This window comes from Salmo salar, chromosome ssa21 (assembly GCF_905237065.1).
Source record: "Salmo salar chromosome ssa21, Ssal_v3.1, whole genome shotgun sequence".
Taxonomy (NCBI): Eukaryota; Metazoa; Chordata; class Actinopteri; order Salmoniformes; family Salmonidae; genus Salmo; species Salmo salar.
Window position 1 is genome coordinate 44,634,532 of NC_059462.1, and position 19,631 is coordinate 44,654,162.

Below are 19,631 nucleotides of genomic sequence, written 5' to 3' on the forward strand. Positions count from 1 at the left end.
GGCCTCATTTTTCTGGGATCCTAGGATACATTTGTTTCCGCCATGTGTGCAATTTCTGTAAGTGCCTCTCCTCTACTGCTCTATGCCACTTTTTTTCTCATGCGTTCGTGCTCACTTTTTGTTCCGGCACCTCGGTTTACAAATGAAGCACTGCTGTACCACACAGCAACTTCTCCACACTCAATGATGCTTTTTTTTTGCCCTAGTTTGTATACCTCTATTTTTCCATGATCAATGTAATCTGAGTCATACATCTGATTAACTTTCTCACTTTCATTTTGTTAACATGTGATGCATTATGGAATCATTCATAAATGTACTGATCAGTGACCCATAGAAATAAAATGGATTAGGCTAGTGACTGTAATTAGCTAGAATTCATAAATGTACTGATCAGTGACCCATACAAATACAATGAATTAGTCTAGTGACTGTAATTGCCACTAACCAAGTTTCATGGTCAATAAAATAATTACTAAAGCTATATTGATGTTAAAATCGAAATGTGCTACTCAGAGACACCACCTTAGAATTTAGACAGAAGTACCTCTTCAAACCATCGCTTGAAACCAGTCTGGGGGAGACTCGACATAACGGAACAGTCCACTTTCTCAAAAAAGGTGCGTTCCTAAAAAGAATCATCAGATTTCTACATTTTGTAGAAAAAATATGTTTCTGTGAAACATATTTAAAAAAAATGTATTTAGACCAAATTTGAATAGCAGTCATTATTTAATGCGGAGAGTAAAATCTGATGATTCTTATTTGTAACCAACAGAAGGGTCCACCCCTATGAGACCGTTCTATTTTTAGTATCAGCTGTTGCAATAAAGATTTGCTACATAGCGGTTTGCGTCGCATCGCGGATATGACAGGCGCATTCTCGTCACAAGATGATGGCAATGTTCTGAGGTAACGGACAGAAAGAGGGATGTGGAATATTTGTACGTGAAGTGCTGTAGTCTACTTCCACGACAACGGGTTTCATATTGGTAAGTTATTTGCTGAAATTGTCGTCGTTGGCCAGGCAGCTACACATAGCTACTGTAGGTTGCTTAAACATTCTTAGTTAGTCTTTTTCATGTCAAATTTTTACTCTGCTTTTGTAAATATTTAAATTGTTGAGTTGGTTTCTGCAACGTAAACTGGAGTAAATTTTTTTGCAACATTGTGGGGCCTCTGTTGGATTCGAGAAATGGACGCCAATATTCAATTTGCGGAAATTGCTTGATGCAGCAAACTTCTCTAAAAGATTTTGACATTCAAGAAGCAAAAAACCTTTATCCAGGCGCGGCAACTCGGTTGTTATACACACAGAACCCCGACTTCAAAACAACAGAAATAGTCTTGTGACGTTTTATGTCAGTGGTGAAGTGAACAGTAGTAGAATCTACTTTTCATAAAAAAAATATAACTTGATAAAACATCACAAGACCAAACTTGATTAATAATATATGAATCTACTTTTTTACAATGTTTATACCTCAGACTGTATTTCAACCAGGCATGTTATGAATAGATGCATTATAACCATTGCAGAATTTCTTCAGGCACCACATCATAGGATGAGGTCACCCACCATTGAGCAGCCTTCAATAGGGCTACACATATTCTTTTGACTATTAATAGCTCAGTGAAATCACCAGATAATACAGCAGCAAGAGTAGCATGGTGGTGGAGGCTTTTCACTTCTCAGTCGATCAGAGAAGCAAAAATGCCACTGAATGTATGGCATGTTTAATTTAATCTTGATCAAAGCAGCTTGAACTCTTGTTTTGTTTTAGAGAAGCATGTTGGGCGTGTATATTGGGCAGTGTCAACCAAATGACTCTCACAAGGCGTTACTCTATGAAATGCAACATGGATCTATGCTCTACAGTACATTAGATGTACCTATAAAGTCCACTGACAGCAAGGTGAGGTTGATTCACTGAAGATGCATCTCAACAGTAACATAACCTTCTCTTTACCAAGTCATGTACAGTCAGTCAGTCTTTTAGTGGCAAAATATGTAATGCATGAGTTCTGATCAGATTATAGAATGAGAGATGTTTAGAGCACATTGAGCACACAGCTGTCCAGTTCAGAGCACACAGATGTCCATCATGTGATTGTGTATACTGTCATCACAGATGCTGAAGACCCAGAATCTAGTGACCTCATTTGTTTCCAGAATCTAGTGACCTCATATATAGCCAGAATCTAGTGACCTTATTTGTACCCAGAATCTAGTGACCTCATATATACCCAGAATCTCGTGACTTCATGTGTACAGTCAACAGGACTTTAGTTGGCATACTCGCTGGCCATTTACCAGTGATGATGATGACATGCCCTTTACTGGGCATTTGAGTGTGCTGTCCTGTCTATAGGGCATCATTGTCAGTACTCCCTTAGTCATTGGTCAGCAGTCAGCGCTCAGGTGAGGATCCTAGATGAGTGAGACAGATCAGAGCTGGACCTGTGGTATAAAATTGGCATGTATTGGGTGGTCAGCAGTCAGCGGTAGTTTAATTGATTGATGAGGTGGTACAGTATGTTTTGGGTACACAGGTTGTTCCTCTAGCTAGGTGTTCCCTTGTGAGGGAGGGAGGTTGTTCCTCTAGCTATGTGTTCCCTTGTGAGGGAGACAGGTTGTTCCTCTAGCTAGGTGTTCCCTTGTGAGGGAGGGAGGTTGTTCCTCTAGCTAGCTGTTCCCTTGTGAGGGAGGCAGGTTGTTCCTCTAGCTAGCTGTTCCCTTGTGAGGGAGGGAGGTTGTTCCTCTAGCTAGCTGTTCCCTTGTGAGGGAGGGAGGTTGTTCCTCTAGCTAGCTGTTCCCTTGTGATGGAGGGAGGGAGGTTGTTCTTCTAGCTAGCTGTTCCCTTGTGATGGAGTGAGGGAGGTTGTTCTTCTAGCTAGCTGTTCCCTTGTGAGGGAGGCAGATTTTTCCTCTAGCTAGCTGTTCCCTTGTGAGGGAGGGAGGTTGTTCCTCTAGCTAGCTGTTCCCTTGTGATGGAGGGAGGGAGGTTGTTCTTCTAGCTAGCTGTTCCCTTGTGAGGGAGTGAGGGAGGTTGTTCCTCTAGCTAGCTGTTCCCTTGTGAGGGAGGGAGGGAGGTTGTTCTTCTAGCTAGCTGTTCCCTTGTGAGGGAGGGAGGGAGGTTGTTCTTCTAGCTAGCTGTTCCCTTGTGAGGGAGGGAGGGAGGTTGTCTTCTGCAGCTGTTCTTGTGAGGGAGGGAGGAAGGTTGTTCTTCTAGCTAGCTGTTCTTGTGAGGCAGGAAGGTGTTCTTCTAGTAGCTGTCCCTTGAGGAGGGAGGGAGGTGTTCTTCTAGCTAGCTGTTCCCTTGTGAGGCAGGCAGATCTGTCTAGCTAGCTGCCTTGGAGGCAGGAATATCTTCTAGGCATCCTTGTCGCAGGAAGGTCTGTCTGGGCCGCTTGAAGAAGGAAGTCTGTCTTGGCCGCTTGAGGCAGGAAGGTCTGTCTGGGCCGCTTGAGGCAGGAAGGTCTGTCTGGGCCGCTTGAGGCAGGAAGATCTGCTGGGCCGCTTGAGGCAGGAAGGTCTGTCTGGGCCGCTTGAGGCAGGAAGGTCTGTCTGGGCCGCTTGAGGCAGGAAGGTCTGTCTGGGCCGCTTGAGGCAGGAAGGTCTGTCTGGGCTGCTTGATGAAGGAAACCTCTTCCTTTCCCTTTATTGTGTGGAGCAGGAAGGGGCGGGCTGCCTTCACCAGCTGACTGCTGTTTCCTGCGACCCAGTGTCATGGTCTCTACCCACTGCTTGGGCTGAGCCTGGGCTGTTCTCTACCCACTGCCTGGGCTGAGTCTGGGCTGTTCTCTACCACTGCTTGGGCTGAGCCTGGGCTGTTCTCACCCACTGCCTGGGCTGAGCCTGGGCTGTTCTCTACCCACTGCCTGGGCTGAGCCTGGGCTGTTCTCTACCCACTGCCTGGGCTGAGCCTGGGCTGTTCTCTACCCACTGCCTGGGCTGAGCCTGGGCTGTTCTCTACCCACTGCCTGGGCTGAGCCTGGGCTGTTCTCTACCCACTGCCTGGGCTGAGTCTGGGCTGTTCTCTACTCACTGCTTGGGCTGAGCTTGGGTTGTCCTTTACCCACTGCCTGGGCTGAGCCTGGGCTGTCCTCTACCCACTGCCTGGGTTGTTCTCTACCCACTGCCTGCGCTGAGCCTGGGCTGTCCTCTACCCACTGCCTGGGTTGTTCTCTACCCACTGCCTGCGCTGAGCCTGGGCTGTCCTCTACCCACTGCCTGGGTTGTTCTCTACCCACTGCCTGCGCTGAGCCTGGGCTGTCCTCTACCCACTGCCTGGGCTGTTGTCCTCTACCCACTGCCTGGGCTGAGCCTGGGCTGTCCTCTACCCACTGTCTGGGCTGAGCCTGGGCTGTCCTTTACACACTGCTTGGGCTGAGCCTGGGCTGTTCTCTACCCACTCGCTGTATGCACGGTGCAGAGAACCAGGACAGAAAAACAAAATGGAGAACTGACTTTGGGGAAAAAACTAACTGGAATCAGGCAAAAAATATGAATTATTTTAAAGGGTCAGATCTGTATCACACATCCTGGGCTGTGACCTTGCCATGTGCCCTACAGTTGAAGTTGGAAGTTTACATACGCTTAGGTTGGAATCATTAAAACTCGTTTTTCAACCACTCCACAACTTTCTTGTTAACAAACTAGAGTTTTGGCAAGTCGGTTAGGACATCTACTTTGTGCATGACACAAGTCATTTTTCCAACAATTGTTTACAGACAGATTATTTCACTTAATTCACTGTGTCAGAAGTTCACATACACTAAGTTGACTGCCTTTAAACAGCTTGGAAAATTCCAGAAAATGATGTCATGACTTTAGAAGCTTCTGATAGGCTAATTGACATCATTTGAGTCATTTTGTGTTTCAAGGCCTACCTTCAAACTCAGTGCCTCTTTGCTTGACATTATGGGAAAATCAAAAGAAATCAGCGAAGACCTCCAAAAGTCTGGTTCATCCTTGGGAGCAATTTCCAAACAATAGTACGCAAGTATAAACACCATGGGACCACGCAGCCGTCATACCGCTCAGGAAGGATCTCTACTAGAGATGAAAGTACTTTGGTGTGAAAAGTGCAAATCAATCCCAGAACAACAGCAAAGGACCTTTTGAAGATGCTGGAGGAAACCGGTACAAAAGTATCTATATCCACAGTAAAACTAGTCCTATATCGACATAACCTGAAAGGCCGCTCAGCAAGGAAGAAGCCACTGCTCCAAAACTGCCATTAAAAATGCCAGACTACGGTTTGCAACTGCACATGGGGACAAAGATTGTACTTTTTGGAGAAATGTCCTCTGGTCTGATGAAACAAAAATAGAACTGTTTGGCGATAATGGTCATCGTTATGTTTGGAGGAAAAAGGGGGAGCCTTGCAAGTCGAAGAACACCATCCCAACCATGAAGCACGGGGGTGGCAGCCTCATGTTGTGGGGGTGCTTTGCTGCAGGAGGGACTGATGCACTTCACAAAATAGAAGGCATCATGAGGGAGGAAAATTATGTGGATATATTGAAGCAACATCTCAAGACATCAGTCGGGAAGTTAAAGCTTGGTCGCAAATGGCTCTTCCAAATTGACAATGACACCAAGCATACTTCCAAAGTTGTGGCAAAATGGCTTAAGGACAACAAAGTCAAGGTATTGGAGTGGCCATCACAAAGCCCTGACCTCAATCCTATAGAAAATTTGGGTCAGAACTGAAAAAGTGTGTGCGAGCAAGGAGGCCTACAAACCTGACTCAGTTACACCAGCTCTGTCAGAAGGAATGGGCCAAAATTCACCCAACTTATTGTGAGAAGCTTGTGGAAGGCTACGTGAAACGTTTGACCCAAGTTAAACAATTTAAAGGCAATGCTACCAAATACTAATTGAGTGTATGTAAACTTCTGACCCACTGGGAACGTGATGAAACGTCATTCTCTCTACTATTGTTCTGTCATTTCACATTCTTAAAATAAAGTGGTGATCCTAACTGACCTAAGTGTCAGGGTAGTGTGGGTAACTGGTGCAGTGAATCAGGCGCAGGGGAGCAGAAATGAGTGTACAAGGTATTTAATTCCACGACAGCACCAGTATACAGACAATACTCAAGGTGCGGAGAAATACCGGTCACTCGAAAATAATGGGCGTAAATACATAACCCGGAAAAAATAACCAGCCGACAAGTACCGACATGAACAATCAATAAACATGCACACTAACATGTGGGAAACAGAGGGTTAAATAATGAACATGTAATTGGGGAAGAGAAACCAGGTGTGTAGAAAACAAAGACAAAACAAATGGAAAATGAAAAGTGGATCGGCGATGGCTTGAAGACCGGTGACGTCGACCGCCGAACGCCGCCCGAACAAGCAGAGGGACCGACTTCGGTAGAAGTCGTGTCACTAATTGTTTGCTAGGATTAAATGTCAGGAATTGTGAGAAACGGAGTTTTTAAAAGTATTTGGCTAAGGTGTATGTAAACTTCCGACTTCAATTGTATCTATGCCATGACCTTTACACACATCCTGTTCTCTACCCACATTTTCTACCCACAGCCTGTCCTCTACCCACAGCATCTACCCATAGCCTGTCCTCTACCCACAGCATCAACCCACAGCCTGTCCTCTACCTACATCCTCTACCCACAGCCTGTCTTCTACCCACAGCCTGTCCTCTACCCACAGCCTATCCTCTCCCCACAGCCTGTCCTCTTCCCACAGCCTGTCCTCTACCCACAGCCTGTTCTCTACCCACAGCCTGTCCTCTATCCACAGCCTGTCCTCTACCCACAGCCTGTCTTCTACCCACAGCCTGTCTTCTACCCACAGCCTGTCTTCTACCCACAGCCTATCCTCTACCCACAGCCTATCCTCTACCCACAGCCTGTCCTCTTCCCACAGCCTGTCCTCTACCCACTATCTTAGTGGCTTTACATGTCTTGTGAAAGCTGTTGCCTTTTGCCATTACAGCATAAGGTTAATGAAATAATGCCCCCACACACAAGACAACAGAGCACTTACCTGCTGTAATGTCCATATTTATCAAGGACCAGGTCCTTACTAAGTCACAGTAGAAAAACAACAATTTAAACAAAGTGTGGGAGGGAAAATGTTGTCAAGCGACAGAAAAATAAACAGAAATGGTCAGTGAATCTGAATCACAATTCTTTTTGTGGGAAACTGGTGAAAATGCACCACGATAGCTGCTATATAGTCTATTCTTTCAGAGAAAAGTCACGGGCAGTGAATTTCTTTCTGAAAGCCATAATTACGAAGCACAGTAGTCTATATGTCTAGACCGTATTTCCCTTGCTCTCAATGGTGCTGGGAGAGTGGTTGGTGCTGCATGCTATTCTGGCAGTCTCAGAAGAAGGAGAAAACAGAATAGTCAACATAGTGGGAAGGAGAGCCTCTCCATTACACCACTGGTTGGCTGGCCGTGCAAGGCACTTCCTCATACAGACAGCCAATCAGTGTCCAGGGTGTTTTCTCCAGCTCAGTCAGTAGCCTAATCTCTATCTTAGGCTCTGCTGCTCCAGTTCTTTGGTTTATTACAGTATTATGACACATGTTGCTTGCACATCACACACATCGATTCCCTATCCTTTACTACAGCATTTTCTGCAAGCCCCTTTAGCTGAGATTGACGGAGGTGTCGATAGCTAGCTGATGCTCTTTCTCTCTGAGGGGGCTGGTGTTTGATGCATGGTTCTCTGTGAAGTCTGGTCTCCCTGGCAATGAATTAGCAACAGCAGCAGTCTAACACTCTATCTTGTGCTCCTTTCTTCCTCTTCCTCTCTCCCTCCATCTCTCTCCCTCTCTCTCTCCCTCCATCTCCCTCTCTCCCTCCCTCCATCTCTCCCCTCTCTCCCTCCATCTCTCTCCCTCCATCTCCCTCTCTCCCTCCCTCCATCTCTCCCCTCTCCCTCCCTCCATCTCTCCCCTCTCTCTCTCCCTCCATCTCTCTCCCTCCATCTCCCTCCACTCTCTCTCTCCCTCCATCTCTCTCCCTCCATCTCCCTCCATCTCCCTCCGTCTCTCTCCCTCCATCTCCCTCTCTCCCTCCATCTCTCTCCCTCTCTCCCTCCACCTCCCTCTCTCCCTCCCTCCCTCCATCTCTCTCCCTCCACCTCCCTCCATCTCTCTCCCTCCATCTCCCTCCATCTCCCTCCATCTCCCTCTCTCCCTCCATCTCCCTCCCTCTCTCCCTCCATCTCCCCCTCTCCCTCCATCTCTCTCCCTCTCTCCCTCCCCTCCTGCCGTGTTCCAGGTGTAGCCAGCTGTCTGTCGCCATGGCAACCAGCAGCGCGGTCCCTAGCGACAACCTCCCCACGTACAAGCTGGTGGTGGTGGGGGACGGAGGGGTGGGGAAGAGCGCTCTCACCATCCAGTTCTTTCAGAAGATCTTTGTGTCTGACTACGACCCCACCATCGAGGACTCCTACCTGAAACACACAGAGATAGACGGACAGTGGGCCATCCTGGACGGTAGGGAGACATCTTCTCCTCTGTCTCTCAGGGTTAGGGGGGCTGGTCGTCTACTTTATTCATTGTGTTTAACATGTTAATTAAACATGTTGTAGCACAGTGGTCCCATATAGTTTCACAGATTTAGATCCTGTGATTTACACCCATAATGTGCATTTGTTTTTTAGCTAGATTGTTCGCAATTGAGCAAGAAGATGAATTTCCCCAAAAACATATTGTAAAACCTGTAACATTGGTACCTCTGTGTAATATTGCACAGTGCCCATGTGTGTTATTGTAAGGTGCCCATGTGTGTTATTGTAAGGTGCCCATGTGTGTTATTGTAAGGTGCCCATGTGTGTTACTGCACAGTGCCTATGTGTGTTATTGTAAGGTGCCTATGTGTGTCATTGCACAGTGCCCATGTGTGTTATTGTAAGGTGCCTATGTGTGTTATTGTAAGGTGCCTATGTGTGTTATTGTAAGGTGCCTATGTGTGTTATTGCACAGTGCCCATGTGTGTTATTGTAAGGTGCCTATGTGTGTCATTGTAAGGTGCCCATGTGTGTTATTGTAAGGTGCCCATGTGTGTTATTGTAAGGTGCCCATGTGTGTTATTGTAAGGTGCCTATGTGTGTCATTACACAGTGCCCATGTGTGTTATTGCACAGTGCCTATGTGTGTTATTACACAGTGCCTATGTGTGTTATTGTAAGGTGCCTATGTGTGTTATTGTAAAGTGCCTATGTGTGTTATTGTAAGGTGCCTATGTGTGTTATTGCACAGTGCCCATGTGTGTTATTGTAAGGTGCCTATGTGTGTTATTGTAAGGTACCTATGTGTGTTATTACACAGTGCCCATGTGTGTTATTGTAAGGTGCCCATGTGTGTTATTGTAAGGTGCCCATGTGTGTTATTGTAAGGTGCCCATGTGTGTTATTGCACAGTGCCTATGTGTGTTATTGTAAGGTGCCCATGTGTGTTATTGTAAGGTGCCCATGTGTGTTATTGTAAGGTGCCTATGTGTGTTATTGTAAGGTGCCCATGTGTGTTATTGTAAGGTGCCTATGTGTGTTATTGTAAGGTGCCCATGTGTGTTATTGTAAGGTGCCCATGTGTGTTATTGTAAGGTGCCCATGTGTGTTATTGTAAGGTGCCTATGTGTGTTATTGTAAGGTGCCCATGTGTGTTATTGTAAGGTGCCCATGTGTGTTATTGTAAGGTGCCTATGTGTGTTATTGTAAGGTGCCTATGTGTGTTATTGTAAGGTGCCTATGTGTGTTATTGCACAGTGCCTATGTGTGTTATTGTAAGGTGCCCATGTGTGTTATTGTAAGGTGCCTATGTGTGTTATTACACAGTGCCCATGTGTGTTATTGCACAGTGCCCATGTGTGTTATTGCACAGTGCCTATGTGTGTTATTGTAAGGTGCCTATGTGTGTTATTGTAAGGTGCCCATGTGTGTTATTGTAAGGTGCCTATGTGTGTTATTGTAAGGTGCCCATGTGTGTTATTGTAAGGTGCCTATGTGTGTTATTGCACAGTGCCCATGTGTGTTATTGTAAGGTGCCTATGTGTGTTATTGTAAGGTGCCTATGTGTGTTATTGTAAGGTGCCCATGTGTGTTATTGTAAGGTGCCTATGTGTGTTATTGCACAGTGCCCATGTGTGTTATTGTAAGGTGCCTATGTGTGTCATTGTAAGGTGCCCATGTGTGTTATTGTAAGGTGCCCATGTGTGTTATTGTAAGGTGCCTATGTGTGTCATTGTAAGGTGCCCATGTGTGTTATTGTAAGGTGCCTATGTGTGTTATTGCACAGTGCCCATGTGTGTTATTGTAAGGTGCCTATGTGTGTTATTGTAAGGTGCCTATGTGTGTTATTGTAAGGTGCCTATGTGTGTTATTGTAAGGTGCCTATGTGTGTTATTGCACAGTGCCCATGTGTGTTATTGTAAGGTGCCTATGTGTGTTATTGTAAGGTGCCTATGTGTGTTATTACACAGTGCCCATGTGTGTTATTGCACAGTGCCTATGTGTGTTATTGTAAGGTGCCCATGTGTGTTATTGTAAGGTGCCCATGTGTGTTATTGTAAGGTGCCCATGTGTGTTATTGTAAGGTGCCCATGTGTGTTATTGTAAGGTGCCCATGTGTGTTATTGTAAGGTGCCCATGTGTGTTATTGTAAGGTGCCCATGTGTGTTATTGTAAGGTGCCCATGTGTGTTATTGTAAGGTGCCCATGTGTGTTATTGTAAGGTGCCCATGTGTGTTATTGTAAGGTGCCCATGTGTGTTATTGTAAGGTGCCCATGTGTGTTATTGTAAGGTGCCCATGTGTGTTATTACACAGTGCCCATGTGTGTTATTGTAAGGTGCCTATGTGTGTTATTACACAGTGCCCATGTGTGTTATTGCACAGTGCCCATGTGTGTTATTGCACAGTGCCTATGTGTGTTATTGTAAGGTGCTTATGTGTGTTATTGTAAGGTGCCCATGTGTGTTATTGTAAGGTGCCCATGTGTGTTATTGTAAGGTGCCCATGTGTGTTATTACACAGTACCCATGTGTGTTATTGTAAGGTGCCTATGTGTGTTATTGTAAGGTGCCTATGTGTGTTATTGTAAGGTGCCCATGTGTGTTATTGTAAGGTGCCCATGTGTGTTATTACACAGTACCCATGTGTGTTATTGTAAGGTGCCCATGTGTGTTATTGTTAGGTGCCTATGTGTGTTATTGTAAGGTGCCTATGTGTGTTATTGTAAGGTGCCCATGTGTGTTATTGTAAGGTGCCTATGTGTGTTATTGTAAGGTGCCCATGTGTGTTATTGTAAGGTGCCCATGTGTGTTATTGTAAGGTGCCCATGTGTGTTATTGTAAGGTGCCCATGTGTGTTATTGTAAGGTGCCCATGTGTGTTATTGTAAGGTGCCCATGTGTGTTATTGTAAGGTGCCCATGTGTGTTATTGTAAGGTGCCCATGTGTGTTATTGCACAGTGCCCATGTGTGTTATTGTAAGGTGCCTATGTGTGTTATTGTAAGGTGCCCATGTGTGTTATTGTAAGGTGCCTATGTGTGTTATTGCACAGTGCCCATGTGTGTTATTGTAAGGTGCCCATGTGTGTTATTGTAAGGTGCCCATGTGTGTTATTACACAGTGCCCATGTGTGTTATTGTAAGGTGCCCATGTGTGTTATTGTAAGGTGCCCATGTGTGTTATTGTAAGGTGCCCATGTGTGTTATTGTAAGGTGCCTATGTGTGTTATTACACAGTGCCCATGTGTGTTATTGCACAGTGCCTATGTGTGTTATTGTAAGGTGCCCATGTGTGTTATTGTAAGGTGCCCATGTGTGTTATTGTAAGGTGCCTATGTGTGTTATTGTACAGTGCCTATGTGTGTTATTGTAAGGTGCCTATGTGTGTTATTGTAAGGTGCCCATGTGTGTTATTACACAGTGCCCATGTGTGTTATTGTAAGGTGCCCATGTGTGTTATTGTAAGGTGCCCATGTGTGTTATTGTAAGGTGCCCATGTGTGTTATTGTAAGGTGCCTATGTGTGTTATTGCACAGTACCCATGTGTGTTATTACACAGTGCCTACATTATGTGTGTTATTACACAGTGCCTATGTGTGTTATTGTAAGGTGCCCATGTGTGTTATTGTAAGGTGCCCATGTGTGTTATTGTAAGGTGCCCATGTGTGTTATTGTAAGGTGCCCATGTGTGTTATTGTAAGGTGCCCATGTGTGTTATTACACAGTGCCCATGTGTGTTATTGTAAGGTGCCTATGTGTGTTATTACACAGTGCCCATGTGTGTTATTACACAGTGCCTACATTATGTGTGTTATTACACAGTGCCTACATTATGTGTGTTATTACACAGTGCCTACATTATGTGTTTTATTACACAGTGCCTACATTATGTGTGTTATTACACAGTGCCTACATTATGTGTGTTATTACACAGTGCCTACATTATGTGTGTTATTACACAGTGCCTACATTATGTGTGTTATTACACAGTGCCTACATTATGTGTTTTATTACACAGTGCCTACATTATGTGTGTTATTACACAGTGCCTACATTATGTGTTATTACAGTGTCTGTGTGTTATTTCAAACGTTGTGTGTGTAATTGCACAGTGCTTAAACACTGGTACCTGTATGTGTGTAATTGCACAGTGCTGAAACACTGGTACCTGTATGTGTGTAATTGCACAGTGCTGAAACACTGGTACCTGTATGTGTGTAATTGCACAGTGCTGAAACACTGGTACCTGTATGTGTGTAATTACACAGTGCTTAAACACTGGTACCTGTATGTGTGTAATTACACAGTGCTGGACACGGCAGGCCAAGAGGAGTTCAGTGCTATGAGGGAGCAGTACATGAGGACGGGGGACGGCTTCCTCATTGTGTTCTCTGTGACAGACAAGGCCAGCTTTGAACACGTGGACCGCTTCCACCAGCTCATCCTCAGGGTGAAGGACAGGTGAGACACAGCTCTTGGTATGATGCGTGCCTTATGGACCAGACACATACGGGGGACTGCTGCTGGTGCACTGAGTGCCTCCGACTGGGTTGTCTGCCGTAATGTTTTGTGTTGTCCCTCTAACACTCACTGGTAAAGGGTTCACCTATACAGCAGATTCTGTTCTCTATTGTATCTCTTGTTCCCGAAAAATGACAACAAACAACTCCTTCCTCAGCCAATGTTTCCATCCCACTGGGAGCAGATGTCAGTTCAATTTCTACTTTTTATTTAGATTTGGTTGAGTTGTTAACTAACGTGAAATCAACTAAAAATTTCACCACGTCATTGGATTTTGTTTAAAAAATGATACTAATAAAAAAATGGTTTTTGTCGGTAATCCAATCAGTTTCCCACATTGATTCAACATCATCACATAGATTTTGGGGGTTTGAAGTGACGTGGAAACAGCATTGACTCAACCAATTTTTGCTCAGTGGGATTCCAGTCAGATCGTCAGCTGTGTAGTGGTGTTACTGTACACGTTGTGTTAAATGAGATGCATCTGTTCGTTCCTCAGTCCTTTTTCATTCTCTCCTTCAGGGAAGCCTTCCCCATGGTGCTGGTGGCCAATAAGGTGGACTTGGTTCACCTCCGCAAAATCACCAGCGACCAGGGGCAGGAAATGGCTGCCAAACACAACGTGAGTACAGCCGCGACAAGAAGTGGGCAGCATTATGGGACAGCTTGACGTCTAAATCCTTTGTATTCAATGTCTTGTTTGATGTAGTACAGTGTCCAAATTGATTCATGTACTTTTGATACGGACTCCTAGATAGTTTTTTTCTGACCAGGAAAACCGTATTTACTGTATTACCTAGTTAGGGCCAAGAATCTTTCATGGTCAGGTCAAATGGTCAGAAAAACCTCATAATCGACATTGTAGAAATTCCTTTCTCCACTGGTATTGTCAGTGACTGGGGTTGTTATATGGGCTGTGTGTTGGTTGCAGGGCAGGCTGGGACAGAGGTTGTTGGTTGCAGGGCAGGCTGGGACACAGGTTGTTGGTTGCAGGGCAGGCTGGGACACAGGTTGTTGGTTGCAGGGCAGGGCAGGCTGGGACAGAGGTTGTTGGTTGCAGGGCAGGCTGGGACAGAGGTTGTTGGTTGCAGGGCAGGCTGGGACAGAGGTGGTTGGTTGCAGGGCAGGGCAGGCTGGGACAGAGGTTGTTGGTTGCAGGGCAGGCTGGGACAGAGGTTGTTGGTTGCAGGGCAGGCTGGGACAGAGGTTGTTGGTTGCAGGGCAGGCTGGGACAGAGGTTGTTGGTTGCAGGGCAGGGCAGGCTGGGACAGAGGTGGTTGGTTGCAGGGCAGGGCAGGCTGGGACAGAGGTTGTTGGTTGCAGGGCAGGCTGGGACAGAGGTGGTTGGTTGCAGGGCAGGCTGGGACAGAGGTTGTTGGTTGCAGGGCAGGCTGGGACAGAGGTTGTTGGTTGCAGGGCAGGGCAGGCTGGGACAGAGGTTGTTGGTTGCAGGGCAGGCTGGGACAGAGGTTGTTGGTTGCAGGGCAGGCTGGGACAGAGGTTGTTGGTTGCAGGGCAGGCTGGGACAGAGGTGGTTGGTTGCAGGGCAGGGCAGGCTGGGACAGAGGTTGTTGGTTGCAGGGCAGGCTGGGACAGAGGTTGTTGGTTGCAGGGCAGGCCTGGGACAGAGGTTGTTGGTTGCAGGGCAGGCTGGGACAGAGGTTGTTGGTTGCAGGGCAGGGCAGGCTGGGACAGAGGTTGTTGGTTGCAGGGCAGGCTGGGACAGAGGTTGTTGGTTGCAGGGCAGGCTGGGACAGAGGTTGTTGGTTGCAGGGCAGGCTGGGACAGAGGTTGTTGGTTGCAGGGCAGGGCAGGCTGGGACAGAGGTTGTTGGTTGCAGGGCAGGCTGGGACAGAGGTGGTTGGTTGCAGGGCAGGCTGGGACAGAGGTTGTTGGTTGCAGGGCAGGCTGGGACAGAGGTGGTTGGTTGCAGGGCAGGGCAGGCTGGGACAGAGGTGGTTGGTTGCAGGGCAGGCCAGGCTGGGACAGAGGTTGTTGGTTGCAGGGCAGGGCAGGCTGGGACAGAGGTTGTTGGTTGCAGGGCAGGCTGGGACAGAGGTTGTTGGTTGCAGGGCAGGCTGGGACAGAGGTTGTTGGTTGCAGGGCAGGCTGGGACAGAGGTGGTTGGTTGCAGGGCAGGCCTGGGACAGAGGTTGTTGGTTGCAGGGCAGGCTGGGACAGAGGTTGTTGGTTGCAGGGCAGGCTGGGACAGAGGTTGTTGGTTGCAGGGCAGGCTGGGACAGAGGTTGTTGGTTGCAGGGCAGGCTGGGACAGAGGTTGTTGGTTGCAGGGCAGGCTGGGACAGAGGTGGTTGGTTGCAGGGCAGGGCAGGCTGGGACAGAGGTGGTTGGTTGCAGGGCAGGCTGGGACAGAGGTTGTTGGTTGCAGGGCAGGCTGGGACAGAGGTGGTTGGTTGCAGGGCAGGCTGGGACAGAGGTTGTTGGTTGCAGGGCAGGCTGGGACAGAGGTGGTTGGTTGCAGGGCAGGGCAGGCTGGGACAGAGGTGGTTGGTTGCAGGGCAGGCTGGGACAGGTATTTGGTTGCACCACAAGTGTGAGAATGTGCATAAAAGTATTTATTGGCAAATATATGCTTAGTACATTTTGTTTTTAATTGTAAATCTCACATTCCTTATTATGAGGGTCTGGTTCGGAAAGATTACTATTTGTTGTCTATACCTTGTGGCACTAGCTAAGTCAAATAAATTTTTTTGTCAAATGCGCCAAATACAACAGGTGTAGTAGACCTTACCATGAAATGCTTACTTACAACCCCTTTACCAACAATGCAGTTTTAAGAAAAATAAGAGTTAAGAAAATATTTACTAAATAAAGTAAATAAAGTAAAAAAATGTAGAAGTAACAATAAAATAACAATAACGAGGCTATATACAGGGAGTACCAGTACCGACGAGTCAATGTGCGGGGGTACAGGTTAGTCGAGGTAATTGAGGTAATATGTAGGTAGGGGTAAAGTGACTATGCATAGATAATAACAGTGAGTAGCAGCAGCATAAAGAAAGGAGGGTCAATGCAAATAGTCCGGGTAACCATTTGATTAGCTGTTCAGCAGTTTTATGGCTTGGGGGTAGAAGCTGTTAAGAAGCCTTTTGGAACGGGACTTGGCGCTCCGGTTCTGCTTGCTGTACTTGGCCGTACACACTACACTCAGTAGCGCCTTGCGGTTGGAGGCAGAGCAGTTTCCATACCAGGCGGTGATGCAACCAGTCAGGATGCTCTCGATGGTGCAGCTGTAGAACTTTTTAAAACAGAGACAATTTGATGTTTGCTTGTGTACTATGTCGTGTTTCCTGGCAATGTTGGATCAATGTGTTTTTTCTTTACAGATTACATACATTGAGACAAGTGCCAAGGATCCTCCTATGAATGTGGACAAGGCGTTCCATGGACTAGTCAGAGTTATAAGGTAGGTCAAACTTCTAGATGGATACTCACTGACTTGCAGGTTATGTTTAAGAATGATGAATTAAGAATCTATAAGCATGAACATATTGTATTAAATTGATGCTTGAATAAGAGAACCACCATTATGGTTTCTCTTTGCAAACATACATAACTATATGTTTGACATGAATGCCAGAATAAATCTGTTAAAAGGATGGGGAAAAAACTGTAGCTATTTCCTGAATGAACAGATGTGTAATTTCAGAGGAGTAGTACAGAAGCCATCTAGTCTAGCTGCTTAGATAGCTTGGCCATCTGATTTTAACCCTCATTTCTCTCATCTCATCTCTTTTTTCTCTTGTTTTCTCCTCCCTTTACATACCCTCCTTTCTTACTCATTTTCTTGTCTTTTCTACCCCCTCTTTCTCTCCCCCCCTCTCTCCCTCTCTCTCTCTTCTTTATTTCTCCCTTCCACCATCCCCCTATCCCTTTGCAGGCAGCAGATCCCAGAGAGGAGCCTGAAGAAGAAAAAGAAGATGAAGTGGCGAGGAGAACGCTCTACGGGTTCTCACAAAGTCCACTGTGTCATCTTGTGATGGTGTCACCCTTCTCGCCGCTGCGTAGCATTGTTGATAGAGAGAACTGCAGACTGGCAGGGAGCAACAACTGGAGGAGGAAGGGGGGACTTGGGGAGAGAAGGAACTGACTGTTGACTGTTACAGTGTCATGGAAAACCCCTCTCAGTTGAGGGGGTCAACTCCAAGACATCCCCAAGTGGGGGTCTTATAGCAGGTAGCCTAGCGGTTAAGAGCGTTGGGCCAGTAACTGAAACGTTACTGGTTTGAAATCCCAGAGCTGGCAAGGTGGGAAAATCTGCCATTCTGCCCTTGAGCAAGGCAGGCAACCCCCAACAACACCTGCTCCCCAGGCGCTGATGACGTGGACGTCAACTAAGGCAGCCCCCCGCACCTCTCTGATTCTGAGGGGTTGGGTTAAATGCGGAAGACACATTTCGGTTGAATGCATTCAGTTGTACAAATTAATAGGTTTACACTTCCCTTTCCCTTCCCCTGATTGGTCAGAAAAAAGCACTCCAGTTAGAGCTCCTTATGGACTGACTTTGAATTACAGACAGTGATGTGATGGTGCTCTCTGTGGAGGTGGACATCAAGGTATTCTCCAGGGTGGGGAGATGTGAAGTTAGATGTTGTTGGGGACCCATGATCTGACTGTCAGTCAGGTCGGGGACTTGGGATACATTATTTGAGTGTAACATTGTGGTTGTGCGTTCAACATGGTGTTGAAGATTGAATTCTGTAACGATAAGGGTATATGATTATGAAGTATATTCTATTTGCACTAGCCACTGGCGTGAAAGGATGTGGCTTTGTTTCCTGGGGTCCTGAAGAAAAGTGGGAGGATGTGGCTGTTAGTACTGGTCTGGGATCAGTCGATGGGGAATCTGGCTTGTAGGTTGATGGGACCAGTCACTCCAAGCAACAAGACGTTCGATTTCTCTTGTCTAATAAGGAGTATTTCATAACATATGAAATGGCTTGTACTGTTAAAGCACTAAACAAAACAACAACAAAAAACATTTTGGCTTGTTCATCTGGTTAGAAATGGGCTCTTAAAAGAACAAAGTACCATTGCATTTTTAACAGAGTTTGAGTTTCATATTCGCATCTGTTGAAAAATTGCTAAATATGAAAAGGAAGGCATAATGGAATGTGAAAAAGTGATCTTATCAAATGTCAATCCCATGTAGCCGAATCTGTCTGTCTCATGTCTGCTGCACTGAACAGTTTCTATACTCTCAGCCCTGGGTCGTGTTCCGTAGCAAAACAGTTTCTAATGGAAAACAAAAATGGACGTTTCTTATTGGACAAGTCCAAGTAATGCCTTCATGTTTCAGTCCATTTTCATTCGTTTGGTGCGTAATAAACATGGCCCTGGAGTGACCCTGCTGTATTTCACCAAGAGGTGCAGTACAGTGGAAGTTCCACTTCCCAGGGTATGAACTAGCAGACATGTTGTCTTTGGCAGTATTTTACAAAAAAAGAGAAGAAAAAAGCTTGTGTCTGAAGAAATCAATGATATCATATCAAGTATGTTTGAAACCTTTGTATTATTGATATGAATTTCTTTAGTAGTGTTTTTTAATAATGAATAATTTATTACTGTACCTGTTACCTCAACATGATTTGTTATAACTGGCTGTGTCTGACTGATGAACTAGGAGAAGACGAGGCATAACAAAAATGGCCACCACCTTTCTATCTATCGTAACTTCAGGTTTTCAATAATGAATAAAGAAATACAATATTGTGAGTTAAATGATACTATCTCTGACTGTGTGTCTGTATGATGTCTTGCTCACTTAACCTGGGGACCTCGGCCTTTTGGCTAAGATCAAGTATAGTATCTGTTCTTATCAGTTTAATATCTGATACGTCCCACATCGGGGGACTACATATTAAATGCTCCCAAGTGGTGCAGCGGTCTAAGGCACTGCATCTCAGTGCTAGAGAGACGTCACTGCAGACCCTGGTTCGATTCCAGGCTGTATCGCAACCGGCCGTGATTGGGAGTCCCATAGGGCCGCACACAATTGGACCAGCGTCGGTCGGGTTTGGCCCGGGGTAGGCCGTCATTGTAAATAACAATTTGTTCTTAACTTACTTGCCTAGTTAAATAAATAAAAACTGTCAAATCTAATTTTATTGGTCACATACACGTGTTTAGCAGATGTTATTGCGGGTGTAGAGAAATGCTGGTCAGTCTGTCACGAGAACCTGTGGTTGCTCCCCAACTGGAACCATATGGGCCCTGCTTCAAAGCACTATATAGGGAATAGGATGGCATTTGTGGCACTCTATGACTACATATTGGTATTAGCTCCTAGTGGAGGCTGGGTGTTGTAGGGCATAACTAATATCAGCCAGAAGAGACAGGTGCCTGTTAGGTGCTAAATCTCCTGCAGTGTGTGTGTGTGTGTGTGTGTGTGTGTGTGTGTGTGTGTGTGTGTGTGTGTGTGTGTGTGTGTGGTGTGTGTGTGTGTGTTATAGTGTGCTACAACACACACACACACACACACACACACACACACACAATCTCTAAAATATGTATAGTGATGGGCATAACTGCCTGTTCAGCAGAAGCCTTTGATATTAATCATATTGCTGGCTCACTGGTGTCGTTAGA

General features: G+C 46.0%; 1 protein-coding gene and 1 pseudogene across 1 annotated transcript; both read left to right on the plus strand.

Moving 5' to 3' along the window:
* The first annotated feature begins 832 nt into the window (after positions 1–832).
* Positions 833–18,767, plus strand: mrasa (muscle RAS oncogene homolog a). Its single transcript, XM_014165467.2, has 6 exons — positions 833–992; positions 8,273–8,490; positions 12,810–12,963; positions 13,546–13,645; positions 16,370–16,449; positions 16,924–18,767. The coding sequence occupies exons 2-6, from the start codon at positions 8,295–8,297 to the stop codon at positions 17,021–17,023; spliced, it is 630 nt and encodes a 209-aa protein (XP_014020942.1). The 5' UTR covers positions 833–992; positions 8,273–8,294; the 3' UTR covers positions 17,024–18,767.
* Positions 18,768–18,816: 49 nt separating this feature from the next.
* On the plus strand, positions 18,817–18,917 carry LOC123729611 (uncharacterized; annotated as a pseudogene).
* The last annotated feature ends 714 nt before the right edge of the window (positions 18,918–19,631 follow it).